This window comes from Solea senegalensis, linkage group LG1 (genome assembly GCF_019176455.1).
Source record: "Solea senegalensis isolate Sse05_10M linkage group LG1, IFAPA_SoseM_1, whole genome shotgun sequence".
In the NCBI taxonomy this organism is placed as follows: Eukaryota; Metazoa; Chordata; class Actinopteri; order Pleuronectiformes; family Soleidae; genus Solea; species Solea senegalensis.
This window is the reverse complement of record NC_058021.1, coordinates 29,192,428-29,212,050: the sequence shown is the minus strand read 5'-3', so window position 1 is coordinate 29,212,050 and position 19,623 is coordinate 29,192,428. Positions and strand designations below refer to the sequence as shown.

Genomic DNA, 19,623 nt, shown 5'->3' with positions numbered 1-19,623 from the left:
ATATCAAACTCGTAAATATTCCACATTCACATAATACAATTCCAGTTCCTGACCATACTGCATATGTGCCCTTAGGGGGGTTGTTATCATCATTTGCAAGTCACCGTGGTGCAGAGTTTAACCTGTACGGTCCCGTATTGAAACACTTTGACTTTGGTCCCTTCCATCTTCCAATTGATCTGAATGATGAAATAAAAAAGGATTTCGAGCTGTACAAAGTTGTACAAAGTAAGTTTCACTACAAACATTCATGGCTATGGTAGAAGATGAATGGGCTTCAAAGTGTTGCACTGAAAATGACACAAGGTTCTGCACTGCTGCCAAAAAAGAGTTCCAACGAAGAAGAAACTAACACATCCACTCAGGTCCTGTGTTCTCACCAATGCTAATCAGCGCTGAAGCCGATGACTCAGGAGTGAATGCCAATTGAACACATTCCCACTGGTCAAAAAACAGTTAAACCCTGTGTATGCATGTCAGAAAACAATATCCACCTCACTTCAGTGCTTTCTTTGATGAGCCATCTTATCTATTGTAATGATATGCTGTGATTTTTGTACTCCCAACACACAAACCAGCTCAAACAGCAAGCATAATTACCAAGCCACATAATTTCAAAGTATGTTTTGAAAGCCGTGAGACCAAGGCCCAAGACAATGTCCTTTGCAGGTAGGACTGATTCTGCATTCAAACTTAAAAAGGTGGCTTCAGGGTTTTGAGTCAGATCCTGAATAAACTTTTGTCAAAATGTCTTCAAATTGTCTAGAAAGGTACCATGTGAATCACATCTTTCATTCTCACAGATTTTTTTTGCCTCCAGGCCACAAGCAAAGCAAAGACGCACAGGCAGAAAACACATTTCACAGCCACAAACACTAAGTGCACGCACACTAAAAGAATCAGCGTCTGCACAGTAAATAGTAGCAGCATCCAGTGCCACTTGGCTAATTCTGCTCTACTCTAAGTAACTTGTCACAAGAACTTTGACATACTTTCTGCAAGTTGCTGTCTGGTAAATGTTAACATCAAACTGTGCTTAAATTTGCCAGTGGATCAGAAACAGACTCTACAGGGATTTTCTCCGAAACATCGTGACAACAAACACAGACACTTCAGCGTTTTTGGAGCCAAGGGATTTCCAAAACTAAAAGTCTCAAAGTTGCTCAAGGCATTTTGTGCTCCCGAGAGAGACAATACATTCCTTCAGCAAAGACAAGGCTTTAATGAAACATTCTCGATTCAATTTCAAGGGGAAAGTTTTTTGTGGGCTGCCACATACTGTATCTTACTTGCACTTCATGGTTTCCTAATGGCATTTCAAATGAAAGCAAAACACAACTTTTTCATGATAAAAGGAAAAAAAGAAAGAAGACTCACCAAGGGGCTGTCCAGCGATGATACGGGTATTTTCTCCTGCCACAGCTGCCCGGGCATTCCTCTCATTCACGTACTGCACGAAGGCGTAGCCCTTGTGTACGGAACAACCCACAATTTTGCCGTACTTGGCGAAGATGACCTCTATGTCAGTCTTCTTGACAATGGCTGTGTTGAGGTTGCCAATAAAGACTCTGGAGTTGAGGGAACGTGGGTCATTCTTGTTGGTCACGTTGCTCGTCTGGATTTTACCAGTCATTCTCTTCCAGTTGCCCTCCTGGGACACACAGATGAGGGGGACAGGACTTTAGAGGTTTGGACAGGCCAACTCCAAGTAATTCTGCCTCTAAAGGAAACACTACAGAACCCCAAAGTGTTACTTCAGTTGGTACAAGATATTATAAAATACATTAACACAAAGTAAGATACATGAGTGCACCATGAAATAATCAATTCTTATTCATAGTGAAATGGTATTTAATTTATCTGCTCCCAGACTCACCGCAGGCCAAACCAATGGCTCACTATCTTAGCTGTTACTGCTTAATGGGATTTAGCTCTTCAGATCTGTTGTAAGTCTTTGGCTAAATCCATACTATTACATTTTCATTTAAAAAAACAAATACATTATGCTCTGGACACACCTGCTGTCCACATTACCCCTCTGCATTTTAGGCTTTAAACTGTGGAGCTGCATATGAATATAAATCAGACTTTTTAAAAGGTTGACATCATTACTCACATTCACCTCTTGATTGGTTCTTATCAGCTGTGAATGAAAAGCCCCATTAAAACTTACTTTCACCTTGTCACCAGTGTAAGGAAATAGTAAAAAAAACAAAACAATATTGACTTTTTACCACTGACGTTTAACTGAAAACACAATTTTCAAATGAAAACAGAGTAGTATTGATATTTATTTTGATTAACACAACTGAACCTGTGAAGTCTGTTGGGATATTTTCAAATGATCCATTTAACCAAACAAGTGTGCTAGCAAATCAGCTCGTTAGGTGGCAATGCAGGCTACAGGAAGTACCAGCTGCTACCACATGATTTTTAGCATGCTAGTTCCTGTGTTCCTGTCAAAAGTGTCATTCTAGTTTAAACAATTATTTGTTACACTACGGGCTAACAGGTTAGCCAGCCTGTTGTGAGCAAAGCCTGGGAGCCTGTGATTGCCTAAAGAGTAAGGCTATGTCTGCTGACGTACTTTGCTGAGCTTTGTTACTAATTAGCAGGTGGGCTACAGGAACTAACAGCTGCTACTGTATGGTTTTTAGCATGCTAGTTCCTGTGAGATAAAATGTAAATCATGTATTTTCAGACAAAACAACAATTTTATGCAAGTACAGTGCAAATGAAATACAGGCTAGTGGGGTAGCCAGCTTTCAGTCAATAAAACCTGGGAGTGTGTCATTGCCTAAATAGCGGGATCAAGAATGACAGCGTCTTTATTATGAAAACTGACACCATTAAATAAAATTGCCCTTCGTAGAAATGCCATTATGAAATAAAAACTGGCATTTCAAAAGGGCTATTTAAAATATATATAAATTATATAAAATTATAAAATAAAATCATAAAAGTGATAAAATACCATTTCACATGAATAAAATATTATGTCCTATAATCTAATATTCATATTATTCCACCATACTTGATTACATACAGTATTTATATCAACCACTGAATACTTCGGGGCTCCTTAAACACATTAAGATCAATCATTTTCTTATGGAAATACACTTCTTGTGTTCACTTTATCAAACTCTTTTAACGTCACTGATCATGCAGTCAACTCTTTACTTATAATCCACATTTTCTGCATGGCTGGAATTCTACCAATGGAAAGCTGAGTGAAAGAATTATACTGAGCGACAATATGTGACAGTCACAACAGTTTTCTCTGCTTTGTGCGAGAGCTTTGCTATCTCAATACCCATATTGTTGCATCCCTGCTGCTTTGTGTGCTGTTTCAAGGATTGCAGAATGTGTGGTTCACAGTTTCAGTCAGACTTTATCGTTTGGTCAGTTATTGCTGCTTATTGGCCTTTGCGGGGCTCTAGAGCAATTATTATTTAAGAGACCTTCCTTTATAGCCTGTATGTCAGTTTTCATAAAAGATGATTGGCTGCAATTTGGAGGAAATTATACCCAAGGAAAGGATGCACTATCAAACAACTCAAATATGTCATAAATAGGTAGGAAGGTATGGTTTTCATTGCCTTTCTTATTGATTTTCGCTTTAGTGAAAGCAAATTCTTTGATTTTACGCCTGTAGAAAACCAGGTTTACATTACTGTTTATATTCCTAAAAAGGATTACACTTATTGTGCTAAAAGCTGTCATCTATTGTGAAGAAAACAGTGAATATTCAATATTTGCTTCCTTTGAGTCGCTGTCCCTGACACATGGTGATAACAACTGCTTTGAGACGAAGAACCTGAATAATGGATCCAATCCTCGGTAAATAGGATTAGTAACCAAGGTAACACTGATGTCAGAATATTGTGTGTACACAAACACATATTCACACATACACATTGTCAACTGAAAGCCCCCCACTCCTCAATCCAACTTAATTTTTCCTTGCAAGAGGCTGGTGCTCCTGTGTGGCCTCAGTATCTTCATGATTCAGTTTCTCCTGTGAAGTGCTATATCATAATGGGCTCGTTCTGCTAATTACAGCGTGGCATGAGATTACGTCTAAAATGCAGTGAGAGGGTGTAATTCACAAGGCGAGTGATGGCTACATTTCATTGTAAAGTTGCTTGTTCTGTACCGACAGTAGAAAAAGCAGGAAACAGACCAGTCATCCGTAAACACGACAGCGGCTCCTTCATTTACAGGGGCAGAGAGAGACGCTGTCAGGCAGCCATTATACCTGAGACTGTGATCATGCAAGACGTTCAGCTGCTCATCCGTGGATAAACACATTATTCCACGTGGCAGCATCTGTTTTTTTGCACGACATCATTGAGGTCTGCTGCTATTCACTTTCTCCCGCAATTATTCAACACCCACTACAGGTGCATGGTGATTCATGACTCCTATGGGTTCATTGTTTACAGTGCATCAGAGCACAGTGTGTGCTGTTTGTACGTGGGTGTGTGTGTGGGAATTAACTGCTGCTCGCCATCTCTCAAGTGACCTTGACATTTATCAGCACCAGACAGTGAAAATTAATGTGGCGCTGGCGCACACACACACACACGTACACACGTATACATACATGTGCTAACTGAAATGAGCTCCACAATAACCACCTAATGTCGGTTTAAACCCACAATCTGACATCCGTCCTGTATTGATGTGCGTGGACAGGTCACTGGGAACATGACAAATCAGTGGAGAAGTGTTAGATTGCTTCTCTTGTCAGATTAATCTGGAGTGGGTAGCGGCAACGGAGCCCTTTTACTGCTCCTACTGTTATATTTCAAGTTGTCTCCTCGTTTATTTTCTTTAGACCAGGACACTAATTTATTCCATCAGTGGTTTTCCTGCTGACCTTGCCTTTTAGTTTATTTACAGCCTCCATTTAGCATCCCATCCCGTGAGGTGATAGCGTCAGGAGTACAAACATGGGAAAACAACCCTAGAAGGGACGGTTCCCAGTGGTGTCATTTGCAAAAATAATCGTTTAGTGGACTGAGTTTGTTTATCAAAGAAAATGAAACAGCCACCTGCAAGCTTCTTTTAAAACAAACATGAAGAATGAGGAGCGGATATTGAAAACATGATCTTTAAAGAAAGTGATTACAGCCGCTACACTCAGCGTCTTGTCAGAGCAGAGGACGGTAGAAGTCTTCATTTCCATGTTGGTGACAGCGTGTTTGTGTCAGAACAGGTGTCATATTTTTCAAAAGGTGGGCGTCTCCTTTTTGAAATGAAACGCTTAGCTTTTTTTTCTTTTTTTGGGGGCATAACCTGAAATCCTTAAAACAATCTCGCACCAATATTAAAGAAATATATCAGGTCAGCAGAGGAAACACAGAGGTTGTGTGGCTATCGATACTGCTGTGTTTGGATTGTCCTGGTAAAGTGAAAATACAAGGGATTTACTGTGGGGCAGAAGTAGCCATATTACTGAGTTCTCCCTTGCTCTGTGATGCATTGTGCCTTTGTCGACAGTCTCTTAAAAGGTGGTTGTTTGGGACTGGCCATCTGCCTGATTTATAGACATTTTCCACAGAGGGAGAGAATTCATTGAATTGATTCCTTTCGTAATTTCCCACCAATCCACCACTGTACATTTTTCTTCGCCATGCTTCATCCACTCTGCTCTGATTGTTGCCAAGGCAGCTTGACGTGCTGAGGAACGGCTGGAGAAGCGGCGCACTCAAACAGAACACAGAAAGGTAGCCCGATACACCTTTTTTCCCCGGTGTTGCTGCCATGTACTGCAGAGGTGAAATAATTGCTTCATGGATTCCTTCCATTTTTATCGTGTCTCAAGATGTGTCTCCGTGTCTGAGAAAGCAGCGGCAACAATTGAGGGGGAGAAAAAAAAAGGGAAGAAGAAAAATTCCCAGTGTTTGTGAATCAATGCCTCTATTTGCATTGTAGACTGCAGAGCACCCAGCCATGAATTGGTGCACTTTTGTGAATCATGTCCTCAGACTGAAGCTATTCTGCGCCACAAGGACAAACTGCAATCAGAATTTGTCAGATTTTTAAGGCTGAATGAGAGTTAATTCAATATTAGCAGCAGAAAAAAAGCAAACCACAGAGCATTGATATGCAATATAGTACTTTCCACTTCCTCTTGTAAAATGAGTAGAGATTTCAAGATACTGTAGACAAACCTAATTTTGCCCCCGTTTTAAATCAGTTGCTGCCTTTCACCTTCATAAGTCAGGGCACTGCACATATTTGGGCTACAATTGAACTCTGTGAGTAGTTTGCTGATGTTCCAACATGAGGCTCGATAAAGGAGAAAGAACAACTCTTATTTTGCCAGCCAAGGGTAAAAGCATAAAAGATGGAAGGAACAGTGGATGGAACATTTACACATTACTTCTATTTAATACTACAATTCATCAGTACACGTTATTTATTTTGTGCAATGTTGAATCTCTTGATGTCCCTTGTTTCCCTCACGGTGTGAAGTATGATGTATAAAAGGTGTGTGCTTTTTACGGCTCTGAGGACCCCGGAGCTCTAATGACCGATTCACACTTCCACGGAGGAGGTGTGTGTCCAGAATCGAGCGGCTTCAAGCGTTGCTGAACTGCAATGTGGGTCCTTCTCTTTGCTTTGCGTTGCACACGGCAGAGGTTTAGAACTTTTCAACTGCAAATATATCATCACAGGAGCCAGCCAATCGTATGTCCCGAACACCACAAAACACAAACTGAGCTCTTAGACAAGGGTGTTTGTCTAAGAGTCTCAAGCATCATGGCCGGCGGCCACCGTCAAACACAACAGTGTGAGTCCACTGATTTGCTTGCATGCTTGATCAGGAAGAATACTGCTAATATCAGCATGCATGTCTTTGCAGGTGGTGGCTTTTTTTTTTACTTTACTTTAGGAGAAAATTGCATGTCTTTGTCTTCATTGATGCATTTCTTGGTGAGGATCGTGTGACTTTTTGGCCTCTGGTCTCAGGTAAAGATAATGTCTGTCCATCATAATGTAAAATAATACAATTTAAAAGTTTTCATATTCACAAAATTTCCCAAGCTTTATTCATACTATTTTTCTTTAACTTGCTTTCACTGCTGCGAGACACTATACACTCCGTTTTCCTCGTATTTGTGAGGATGCTTATGCCTTTGGAGAAAATCTACACCATCTTACATCTTTTCTGACTACAGCACCACAGCAGGGCCTTTTTCCCTCGCAACTGCAGAAATCCACCTACAAAACAGTAGCTCTGTGCCCTGCAGCTCCGGGCTCCGTTTTCAGAAAATGTATTGACTATTTCACTAAAAGCGTGAAGCAATTAGCCGAAATGCAAATGAAGCCATTCCTCCATGGGCCCTCATTCACCTGCAGAGGGGAAATGGACAATATGAGGTGGAAGAAACTGCTGTGTTGCAGGAGCACAGCAAACATGAGATGATATATGACTGGAATTTGTTATGTCCGGGGGGGCGGGGGAGTCGGCTGTTTGTGATGGACAGGGAAACACTTCAGCTGCAATGACGAGATTTCATTTCTTTCTGGGGCAGTATGCAACTGCACAGAGTTGAAACTAATCTGGTCAAACACAGCGAGCTGTCGAGTGCAGAATAGATCAATCTCTGTCTGCTCTTAATCCAATTTGATTTTTGGTAAGGATAGCACTGGGGTGTTTTATGATGTAAAACCCACTTGGCACGATTGTTTTGAAAGCTTCCTCTCCACGATGGAACACAGCACCGCAGGATATTTAAAGGCTTTCTCTAGCACGCGGCACAGAGAGACGTATACCCGTCGTCTCAAAGCGGGAGGGCAGACAAATTGCATCTGTTTCTGATTTACCGAATGCAATCAGGGTGTTTATGAGCACATCAGGGGAAAAAAAACACTTTTCAGGACAAAACCCAGCATAAATGCACCTCGGCAATGGTGGAAACATTTTTGAAATCTGTCACTTCAGCACACGCAGCAGAACAGTACTTAAAATACACTCAAGGTCAAGTGGCACTGAGCCTAATTACTTTGTTGCCATGGTGATACATCATGTTTTATATGCAAAGTATTTTTTCCCCCCAAAACTTGATGGAGAGCAAAATGGAAAAAAAAAAATAGGAGTGGAAAGTGTATTAAACTTCACTTCTTCTATGGATTAAAGTGTAAATTAACATTGAAATGTTTCCATACGTTCAAATTGTATGCTAAGTTATGTAATCAGTCACATATACCTGTATTTCTTAAGTGCAAAGAAGGAACATTTAAGCCTACTTAGCTGCTACAAGCTCAATGTATTCACCAGTTTGTCACTAACTTACGTTTTGTAGCATACAGGAGGTTTTGGAGATTTGTCGCCCCCTGCATCCGGAGATAACACTGATGGGAGCAGTAATAGTCAACCAAAACAGTTAAGTTGCACGTAAAACCAAACCTATGACCTGGAAGATGCCATAAAGCTCCATAGAGTAGAGCTGGCAGAGTAAGGCGATGGGTTCGTCACCATGGGCACATTCTTTCATTAAATCTCACATAAAGAGGAGTAACAGAAAAACAAAATGACATGATGTAACTGAAACCAAAAAAGGCTTGTGCATGTAGAATTATAGTAAAGGAATGCTGTAATATTGCCACTGACTGTTCTGCTCTCCATATTAAGTCTAAAATGTGTCACCATTAGTTGTGCAGCTGCAGCTGGGACACATTTTTAATGGGGGCAAATTAGCGTTTGTTAACATTTACTCTGCAGGGGAGTATAAACCGCCAATCCCCTCCCCCCCCCCCACCCGTCCATATTCTGCATTAGAAACACCTTCAAAAGTGATGAGAACACCAACTGCTGCTCGCGCTTCCATATTTACAGCAGCCGTGTCTCCAAACAGCGGCGCGCGTTGTCAGAGTCGAGCGGACATTTCGTTTAATCTTGTTCTCAGCTCGTCACAATTATTAGTTTGCAGAGGGATATTTCTTATTTATGGGCATCTCGGCAAGCCACGCTGTGCTCAATAGTCTGTATTGTAAAAGGATGACAAGCAATTTTTTGGCTTCACAGCCTTGGCAGCAGCTCAGTGGAATATAAATGACCTTAAAAATCCACCGGTTTCGTTTATGGAATTACTATGCAGAAAATAATGTCATCAAAATAAGCTTCCCCCTCCCCCCCTCCAATTTTATGCTCTTGTTGTGGGGCATGCATATGAATTCAGTGTCGTCTTTCTGCTTTTGTGGCAATTTTCAGCAGTTTGTGAGGGAGAGTTTGGCACCATTTCGCCTCTGTTGGTGCTGCACAGAGGCTCTAGCTGACCATCTGTAGCCTTGAAATGACCTGCATGCCAGGAGAGGCCTCGTCCTGCAGCAGTCGTCTTTGCCCGTATGACACCGCCTGGCTCCGACACTGTTTTATGGCGGCACACGCTTGTCCATCACCCTCCTCAGGTTTGAATCTGTCTGTGTAGGTGGTGTGACATGGGCACGCGGCGAGGCGCTCTATCTGCTGTGAAGAGCAGGCGCTCTCGACCATATGCTCGCACCGCGGGCAACACAATCAATCACGTCAGCAGAAATTCATTGATTTCAAATTGCGGTAACCAGCCAGGGAAACTCAGCCTACACACACGTGGATGCGGCCAAGAAAATTTGGCCAATGCTCTGTGTTTTGTGGCTGTCGGGCTTCAACGGGCAAGGTTTTCCTGTTTCCAATGTCACTTTCACTTTTATTCATAATCAGTTTGTATGCCAAGTGCAAAATGGATGAGAACTTAATTCTGGTCTTTCATCGTTGCCCACATGAAATAAACATCTCAGAACCGGTGGAATATCAATCCAGTGTGTAATATTTAGAAGGGGTTTATTGGCAGAAATTGAATGTACTATACCCACAAGTATGTTTGTACAGTTGTCTGAGTGATTTGAAATAACAATTGTTGGGTTTCTGTTGCGTTTACATGTAGTTTAGGCAAGGCTGCCATCTTGCGTCAACATTTCTCACATACACATACATTTCATCACCAATGTATGTGTGTTTTCTATTTTGATGCTGGCGCTTATTATGCGACATGAAAGAAAATGGAGTGGAATGGAGGTAGTTAGTGGCATTATTATTTTGAATCTTTTACTTTCTTTCCACTGCTCTTTGACCCAAGTAAGGTTTGCTACAAACAGTCATGGTTAATGGCTATATAATGACCGGGGACAAAGAAATAAGCATGTTTACCCGGATCTTGTGTTCCCACCCATGCCGATCTGAGTCAAAGTCGATAAAAACCTGCATGCATTGGGGAGGCATTTGACCGATTGGCCAATTAAACACAATCCCATTAGTCATGCACAAGAAGAAAAGAAGAAGAAAGAAACTTGGGTTTAAACAAGTTTTCTTGACCCATGCATGAGGCACATTTATTACACACTGGACCTTTACATCCTTTCATACCACCAGACTTTCAAACCATCTCTCAATCAAATACTATCATGTCAAAGAAGTAACATGGGAAGATGACTACAAGGAGGTACTGTCATCATTCTCATTCTAGTGGTGCGTACACAGAAACAAATGCCAATAACTGCAAACTTCATTGACACGTCTGTGTTAAAGGGCCTGTAGTGTACAGTTTGAACCTCTTCCCATTTAGACTTTCGATGATCTGAATCTCCACCATGTTATGTTCATACCTGTGACTCCTCACTGCTCATTTGCTGGATAAATGTTCAAACGTATTTATGTGTAATGCAATGACATAGTATGGGGGGAGCGGGGGGGAATAGCATCAGAAACTTCAAAGGATCCCCAACAATTCAATAGCTTCTTTATGGTTCGGTGACTAATCTTCAAAGACATGCCAAGGATTGAACTGATAGTGCCACTGTGTATTGCTGGTGCAAACATCCTTGTCAGTGTCACTGAGGTGTGAGGTGCAGAGAAAGCGAGAGGAGATAAAAACGAAAAAAGCTAATTGAGACAAAGTCTGTCCCTCGCCTGTGTGGAGCGCAGAAACTCAGGCTGAAGACATTTGGTAATTACACCTGCCACGGAACCAATCAGTCAAACGGATACCATTAGATGTTGAGGCAAAACATTAGGGTACAACACTATGTGGAGAACCATGGCCTTCATAAAAGTACATTTTCTGCAGCTTTTTTTCTCTTTTCCTGGAACTGTCAAGTTATTCATTTCCTACCAGTTCACAATGGATGGATCCTTTGACCCACAGTGGCTGAAATCATTTTCTGATCCGTCTTTATGTTCTTATCCCTTGAAGATCAGTGGTACAGCCAGCGAGATGCCAAAAAAAATCTCTGTTAAAGCTGGGATAGGCGATATACTGTATTTTGGGTGTTATTGGTCAATAATTCCACAATAACCTTTTTAGCATCAAGTGATTGTTGAAAGAGAACTCGATTTCTGTAACTTTTGGAATACTTTTTTTGAGGCTTGGGGGATATCTGGTCTGAAAGGTGACTATTGATAGTTGACCAGCATCTGTAACTGCCTGCACTGCAGAGAATATAAGCGGAGAGTCAGGTTATCAGTCATGTGAGGTTGAAATTGCCTGTATGAGGAATGCTTGTCTGTCCATGCTCGCCTGGTGGGAAGAGCTCAGGACAGTGAACCTAAAATGTTAGTATTGAGCCACCAGGGGATAAAACACAGCAATCAAATACTTTACTAGTGATCCTGCAGCTTTAAGGCTTGTTCCCTCTGGTTGTGCACCGGTGCGCCAAAGCAATAAATTAAAAGTAGACAGACATAATAAACACTTTGCAGAACACAAGTTCAGAAGTTTGAGCACATTGCACCGTGGTGAATCTTGGTACATTTATTGGCAGATTTTCATAAGTCAAGAACAAAAAAAAAAAAAAGAAAAGAAAAATCAATGAACATTTTCCCCCCATTCCTTTAGTTTTTTATGGATCTGAGAAATAGACGATGTGTATGCGTGGAAAGCAAATACATTTGTTTTAGCCTGAGCGGATTCAAGATAAAAGCAGAGGAGCTCAATTCAATTGATTTCCCTCAATTCAAAATGTGCATATCGAAATAGCCTCCTGTAGAAAAGAGCCTCATATTTAGGACCCCGCTAACTTTCCCTTTGATTTAAGTATTGAATAAATAAACACTGAATCATTAATATGCCGTGTGTCAACCCAGTGATATATGAATCCAAATGAATAGGAGCAGAAGAAAGCCTGGATGGAAACCTATAAAATAATCTCATGAACGATGTGTTTATCAGAGGTGGATTAAGTGATGATTTGGTAACACTGATAGTATGATAGATAAAACCATCTGATACAATTCCCTGCTTGGTATTAACAAATGCAGTGTGATAAGGATAATATTACCATGTTATTCCCATTGTGATATCCAGGTAATAGCTTAGTAATTACAAAAGGAACGCCTTCATATGAAAATCTTTGCACCAAAACTGGTAACAACCATATAACAATGTTAAAATGAATCTTCCCAATTCAAAAATCAGCTGACGGATCCATTGTTCCACATTAACAATAACACATGTGAATGTCCACTCATGGTGCAGAACTCTGAACAAAGTGGCTACAGACACTCAAAAGAGCCAAACCTAAAAAAACTGCTCTGTAAAATCTGCACTAACAATACCCGAACTGCGATAATCTGCCCTCCCACAGAGTCCACGTAAGGTCATCATGGAAACCATTTTTGGTTTCACTGGATCCGGGCATCGTATGAGATGTGGTCACTTCCCTATAGTTTGATGATTATTATTTTTTTGAATCATCAGAAATATGCTTTAAAAGTGCAGAAAGGTTGGCTACCGGGTTATTGCTATGACTATGACCCGGCTAACATTCTCACTAATGTGTGTTTTTAATTCATACGCAAATTATAACCTAAAAGAGGTATAAAAAAACTGATGAAAAAAAACAAAAGAACATGTCTGAAATATGGGGAGGGGATGTTCAGCAGCTTCATTAAACTGGCTGGCTGCATATGTTGTATCCATTAAAAATGGCTCCCACCCTCTTGCGTCTGTAAATAGACACCTCATCACGCCCCCTCATTTCATTCCCCTTTAATTGCACAGCGTTTGCAGCATAACAGTAAAATAGAATTAAAACAGTCTCAATATTTGCTGTCAGCCGCCCGGTTTAAGGCGTTGGTTTGACACCCAAATAATTCAGGATTAAGATGATGAGCCACGGAGACAATGAGATTAGCCTGATGAAGGGCCTGATACCTCGCCTCAAACGTCTCCTTTTTGTCTGCAACAAATTGGCTATACAATTGCAGCAGGTAGTAATTGCCGCTAATTCCGCCCCCATTGCAAACCACAGCTCACTTACTGCAGCCCGGTGAATGTGAGTCACAGCTGCAGGTTTTTAAAAGGTAGTCAAAAGCCCAAGCGAAAGTCTCAAGGGCCTCCCGGCGCAATGAAGCCTTCAGCGTGCTTCATGAAGTGTAGCTCTTATTTTTTCTCTTCATGCCCTGACATATTTCCATTTATCAGGTCTATGCTGACGTTCAATGCGAGAGCTGCAGACCTCAGTAAAGTAGATCAGAGTTTGTCAGAGAGGTCTGTCAAAAAGGAGGCAGGCGTATTAAAACTAATACACACAGAAACATGCAAGCGCGCTCAAAATGTGGACGCGCTGGAAATATGCCAACAGGGGAACATCTGCACGCACGCACGCACGCACGCACGCACGCACAAACTTGTTTTTATATCTTAGTGAGGACACATCATTGAAATAAAGCCTTAACCCATAAGCCTCAAAAAAATCCTTCTGGACTGTTTTTGCTTATTTTAACCATAAAATGTTGAATTTTTTCCAGAATAACTGTCCATATCTGGCAGTTATTTACAATTTACTGCATGTTAAAATATTGTTTTAATGATTTAAAATGAAGAAAAGCAAAAGTTTTCATTTAAAAAAAAAACAAACAAAAAAACTGTAGCTGTACATGAACACCAGATTTTGCGTATTCAATTTGAAATGTGGACATTATAATTCTTGTTTGAGTCTTTGTCTCAATGTCCAAAAACAGCCAAACAATTGAAACTATGTACAGACGTTTGTCCAAGTCTTTCCTCTCTGGTGACGCCGATTCGCGTAATTACGGTAATGCAAAGTGCGCTTGTGCAAATGTGTCATCTGTGTTAAAGGTGACATCGAATGCTCGTATCGCACATATATGTTAGTTATGGAGGTCTACTTACATATATTAACTTGTTTTCATGATTAAAAATCTCCTTATCGCTGCAAACGAGCCGATCAAAATATCTCCTCACTGCCGCTCTCGTCAGCCGCGCTGTTTCAGACCAAAACCACAGCCCCAGAACGTGGACTGCGTTGTGATTGGCCAGCCAACGAGAGCTTTCCCACTGTCCTGTGATTGGCCAGGTACCTGGAAGTGACGTAATAGATAGGCCAGCTCTCAGATACACAGCTCCCCCTCTGGCACGGTGGATGCTCTGCGTCTCAGCAGCTACAACGAGAGTAGTTCTTCTTCTTCTGCGGCTGAATGTACGCAACCGGATGTGCCCGGACTAGTGCCCGCACCAGGAGGCGCTACGGTGGTGAGGATTTCTGATGAAGACATCAAATTACGGAAGTGCCGATCCGCTTCGCAGAGCCCAGGAAAACAATACAACACTATTTTCTCAGCAGTGGCTGAACTGTTGTCCTGAAACTTTAGGGTTTCATAAACAAGGTAATGACGCAGATACACACACAAACGCAGTGTTAATTGGAGCTTCCGGTCTATGTGGCCTTTAACACTAACCCTAATCCTGCCTCACCCTAATCCTGAAACCAGTCTTAAAAGCAATTTCAGGTTGTAGGGCTCAGACAAATGTCCTCACAAAGACATAAACACAAGTACAAGTACACACACACAAGCTCACACAAACGGATGAGGCTGCACAAACAGCGTCAACATAAAGGTGATGGAGAACCTCACATGTTGGACCCATCACAACCCTTGAACGAGAAGTTTTGACAGTTTGACAGCGCTGGCTTTTTGTGTAGCAGGAGGAGGATTACGGAGTCTGTCTGCTGCCCCCGTCACATCTTCTCCTTTTATGAGTAGTGAAACACACGCAGCGCACACAGCTTTATGCATAACAGTGCACAAAAGCTGGAGAGACTTCTCTTGCGTGAGACACACACACACACACACACAATAAACAATAAACAAAAATAGACATGAGAAGAAGAAGAAAAAAATTGCATCTCAGATGCTGAGTTCAGGAGAGCAGTGATATTATTATTATTGCACTTGAAGTTGTTGTTGTTGTTTTTCCTCTTTCAAAATAAGACGTTAGTTATGAGGAGAAGATGATACTAACTCCTTTGGAACGATTGTCACACAAATACGGCTCGGAAGTTACCAGACAACAGTTGTAAATATCTGGGAATGTATTATGGCTGAACAAAGATCGGATTGTTTTAGAGATTACGTCATATTTCTATTTGATAACGCAATCTGTTTTGCACATACAAATCTGGTCACTTTGGAAGCTAGAAACACACTCTTTTTACAGATTTTAGGTGGTTATTTATACTTTATTCAGCTGTATTTTCATATTTGTGTATTTGTATACTGTGTATTTGTTATGTATATGTAGACCACTGTGTGTGTAGACCACTCATCATTTCTGATGGAGTTAAAAATGTCAAGACAAAGCGTGTGGACACTGGAAATGTGTCAATGTCAAAGCTTCACTGCAAAGGTGCTCCATCCTTGTTATTCTTATATGAAAACAAATGCATTATTTTCCTTCTATTATTATTATTATTATTATTATTCTTGTTGTTATTAGATCAAGAAAGATTTCAGGCATTTTTATAAATGACTGTTATTGCACATCATCGCATGACATTGTTAAAGTGCCGTGCAAAAGGCAGACCACATAATGACACAGTATAGCCAGAGATGGATGCTTCCGTCCTCCCGAGGGTAATACATGGCACGGGTTATTCTGGGGGGAACGTGCCTTTAAAGGTTGACCAGCCACCTTTAAATAGGAAACACCATCTGTGCTGTTTCATGGCATGACAGTGTCTCATGCCATGACAACTATCTCTCATGCTCCCTTAAAAGGAAACGCATCTTCACAATCTCAATGGAAATGACTTCAAGTGAAAATATCTGGGGAGGAAACGCTGTTGACCGCCGGGGGAAAACAGAGACGCACGGAATCTTCTCCACGAGGATTAGGGGCTCAGAGTCTGTCAAATGCTAAAATAACTTGAGGTGAAGTGAACCGCTAAACCTTTGATCCCTCCCCTCCTTGTCTCCGTCTCCCACTCACGCCTCATCACATCATCCATTTCCCCACTTGTTTGTTGCTGTGAGTGACACCTCGTACTAAGCCTTATACAATATCTGTCAGATTGTATTATTAATGCTGATAGAGCGCCGGATGAGTCGTCATGTGAGTTAACCGCCGTGGCAGAGGAGGGCGACTGTGGAGGAGGGCGAGCGCGGCAAGGTCACAGAAATGATCAAAAAGAATCGAGCGACGACAGACGGGGGCACTTTTGACTCGCCACACAAATCTCAGGGAATTTAAAGCACATTGATAAACAGCTTTTTTTTAAATGGATGAGTGAATCATGCTAATTTTACAGCCCTGGAGGAGTAATAACAAGTATTACACAATAAGAAGCTTCCCCGGTGGATTCTCTCCCTTGATGTAGTGTTCTGTAATCCCATAATGGCCACAAAATAAATCACCTAAAAATCTAATTCCCGCTCATCACACGGTGTCATTTGTCTCGTTGTGAAGTTATGAATTCACTTTAATAAAACTATAAACACTGTCACGCTGTCACTGTGAGCTGATTCCCCGCTTTGCCTTGCAGAGTTGAGCAGGATTAAGCCTGGGTTCCCTTCATCGCTAACCCAATAATATGTATGAACAGGGCTGCGGGCGGCTCAGTGTTTACTGCCTCACATCTCTCTGAGGGGAGAGAAGACAGGGCTGATGTTTGCCTCTCCATCACCTCTGCTCCTCCTCATGTTAAATCATTATTGATAGCCCCGACATCATAAACCAACAGCACACACAGTCTGACTCAACATGCAGAGCGTTGCTTCCAGTGAAAAAGTACTGTTATTAAAAGGTGATGAGGTTTTGTTGTTGGAGGGTCTCAGCCAAATAAATGAATCAAGAGGGTGGTTAAATAATGGAACTTGGAGAAAACATTCCGCCATCCATATATTAGCGGCACATTTGAGGGTTGGAGGCTGCAGCCAATTACAGCTTACATGAGATAAAAAGGTAACGCACACCCCGGACAAGTCAGCGGTCTATTACGAGGCTTGAATATAGAGATAAATAATCGTACGCGCTCACATAAGTTTCCAGTTCACCTAACCCGAATCTGCATGTCTTTGAACTGTGGGAGAAAGCAAGAATACTGACAACCTGAGCAGTCACATGGAGAGCAAGAGCACTCAGAGAGCGCAGACCTCCACCAAGGCTTAAACACTATTACAATCTTTTCATGAGATAGGCATAAATCATCCTAATCTGTTAAAATGTCACTGAACTTGTTCAATGGGACTTCCCATGTCAGATATGTGGCCGTAATCTGGATCAGATCTGGAAACTTAGTCTGATGCTACAGTGTCTGATCCTGCATACACATACAAAACACCTACAAAAGATAAGGATGTCTTGACATCAGTGGGTAGATTCTTACCGGAATTCAATTGAAACACACTTGGGTGATCACCAAAATAATTCAGAATGATCTGTTAAAAACTGGAGACAGGAAGTTGCTATCAAAAAGGACACATTTACCCATGTCGATCAAAACCTACACTCCAGTAAAGGACTGGTAGAATTGGGATTCAAGCCAAAAAGCTTTTCATGGTATGCTTGAATATTATTGTCAATACTTAATAATCTGGTGGTTTTTCAGTTAGAGCAGTAAAGTTGAACATGTAGAGACACGTGGGTGTTATCATGAGTTAAATACTTGTGAAAATGTAACAATCTTCTTCTTGAAGTGAATGTGGGTCACTCACCATGGTCATGTTTCTTTAATACAATATCATTGTGTGCAAAATTGTGATTGAAATTGTAATTTCCTGATTTCAAAGCAGACCTGTTGTGTTTGGTGCTGACAACATGTTTAATGGTTGAGGATAATCACCAAGCTCTCTCTAATGCAAAATATTGTTTCGAGCAGCTTCAGGAAATCATTAAAAATAACTACGCGCTGGTTTGGGACGTGATGAGGTCGCTGCCTGTCGTCCAAAGTAAACACCATGTCAATCACTCACAAATATTGTTTGAAAAAGGCAAACACTGCAGTCACAAACTGCAGCTTTTTCCTGTTCTCTTCCTGAGACAACAACATGATGCTCTCTAATGACTGCTGACAGAGATGTGGAGCTGCACTTTGTTAAAACGTGATGTATGCCACATGGATACACCGAGCAACAACTGTGACTCTGTCAGCGCTGACTGTAAGTAAATGTGACTCCAGCTTACCTAAGACACCGGCAGCGCTTTTGTCAAGACAACAGTAGAAATGGGGACACACACACAAGACTGGTACTTGGGGGAAATGCTTCACTGTGGTTAAACCTGGAAGGCACACAGCAACTGTGCCTCAGACAAGTGAGAAAATGTCCAAAAACAAGTGTATACTCTTGTTAATGGAGGCTTTTTGACACTGCTGCCACCGGAGATAACATCTTAAGAAAAGCATAGTGACCCAAAGATGGGGGGGAAAAGATACCAGAGGCAATTTAAATGTCTCTGTTTTGATTATGAAACAACTTAATATAACAGAGAAAAGAAAAAAAAAAGACTTAAGTGTTTCTGGAGTGAACATTTTAATGAAAAGAACGACTTGCGCCGACTCCATTATTCAGTATGCAGATGACATATAATGACTCAGTCTTCATCCTACTAATGATTCAGACAATTCACGGAAGTGTATTTGGGAGTTATACACAAGAGGTGAAGCGGAATAGGGTGAGAAATTCTTTCACTTTCAGTGTGTTGTTAAGTGTATAATCCAGGTGGGATTCGAGGGATAACAATGTGAATACCAATGGGCACCACAGCAGTGTAGTGAGGTTGTTCCTCACAATAAAAAAAGCTCCTTGGCTCAAACCTTTGGTCAACCGGAGTCTATCTGTGTAGAGATTTTTTTTGATCACACATTGACCCACAACTTCATTCCCCAGCATCATCCCCTTCCTTTCTTCACTGTACCTGCGCAAATCGTCAAAGATGGCTTCTGGAAACCATGGTGACGGAAACTCTGGAGGCCATGTTGGTCAATGTTAGCTATCAAGTATTTGGATTACTGCAAAATGGTCAAGCCATACCGTCCTTATCTGAGTCGAGATGCAACAGTTCCCCAATCAGGGGCGTAGGAAGTGGCGTGCTGAGGGTGCCGCAGCACCCCCTACTGACAAGGGATAGAACCATTTTAACTATGAATGATAATTTGCTAGTCCAATATTAAATTATACCATGTTTAAACTAAGTATGTCGCGTTTTTTTGTGTTTCCATTAGGAATAAAATAACTGGCTCCAACGTTACATTTTTCGGTACCCTTCCCTCGGGGTACCAGAGTAGTGGCGCTAGATCCACGACAGGCAGCTGATTCGGCGACAGTAAACT

The 19,623-nt window shown here is 41.4% G+C and overlaps 1 protein-coding gene across 3 annotated transcripts in view; it reads right to left on the bottom strand.

Moving 5' to 3' along the window:
- Positions 1 to 19,623, bottom strand: part of LOC122776209 (RNA-binding Raly-like protein) — a 98,495-nt gene that overhangs the window by 55,586 nt on the left and 23,286 nt on the right. For all 3 annotated transcript variants that reach the window (XM_044036636.1, XM_044036626.1, XM_044036644.1), the window contains exon 2: positions 1,378 to 1,651. In XM_044036636.1, coding sequence (XP_043892571.1) covers positions 1,378 to 1,633 — 256 coding nt within the window. In that variant the 5' untranslated portion in view covers positions 1,634 to 1,651. The remainder of the gene's footprint in view (positions 1 to 1,377; positions 1,652 to 19,623) is intronic.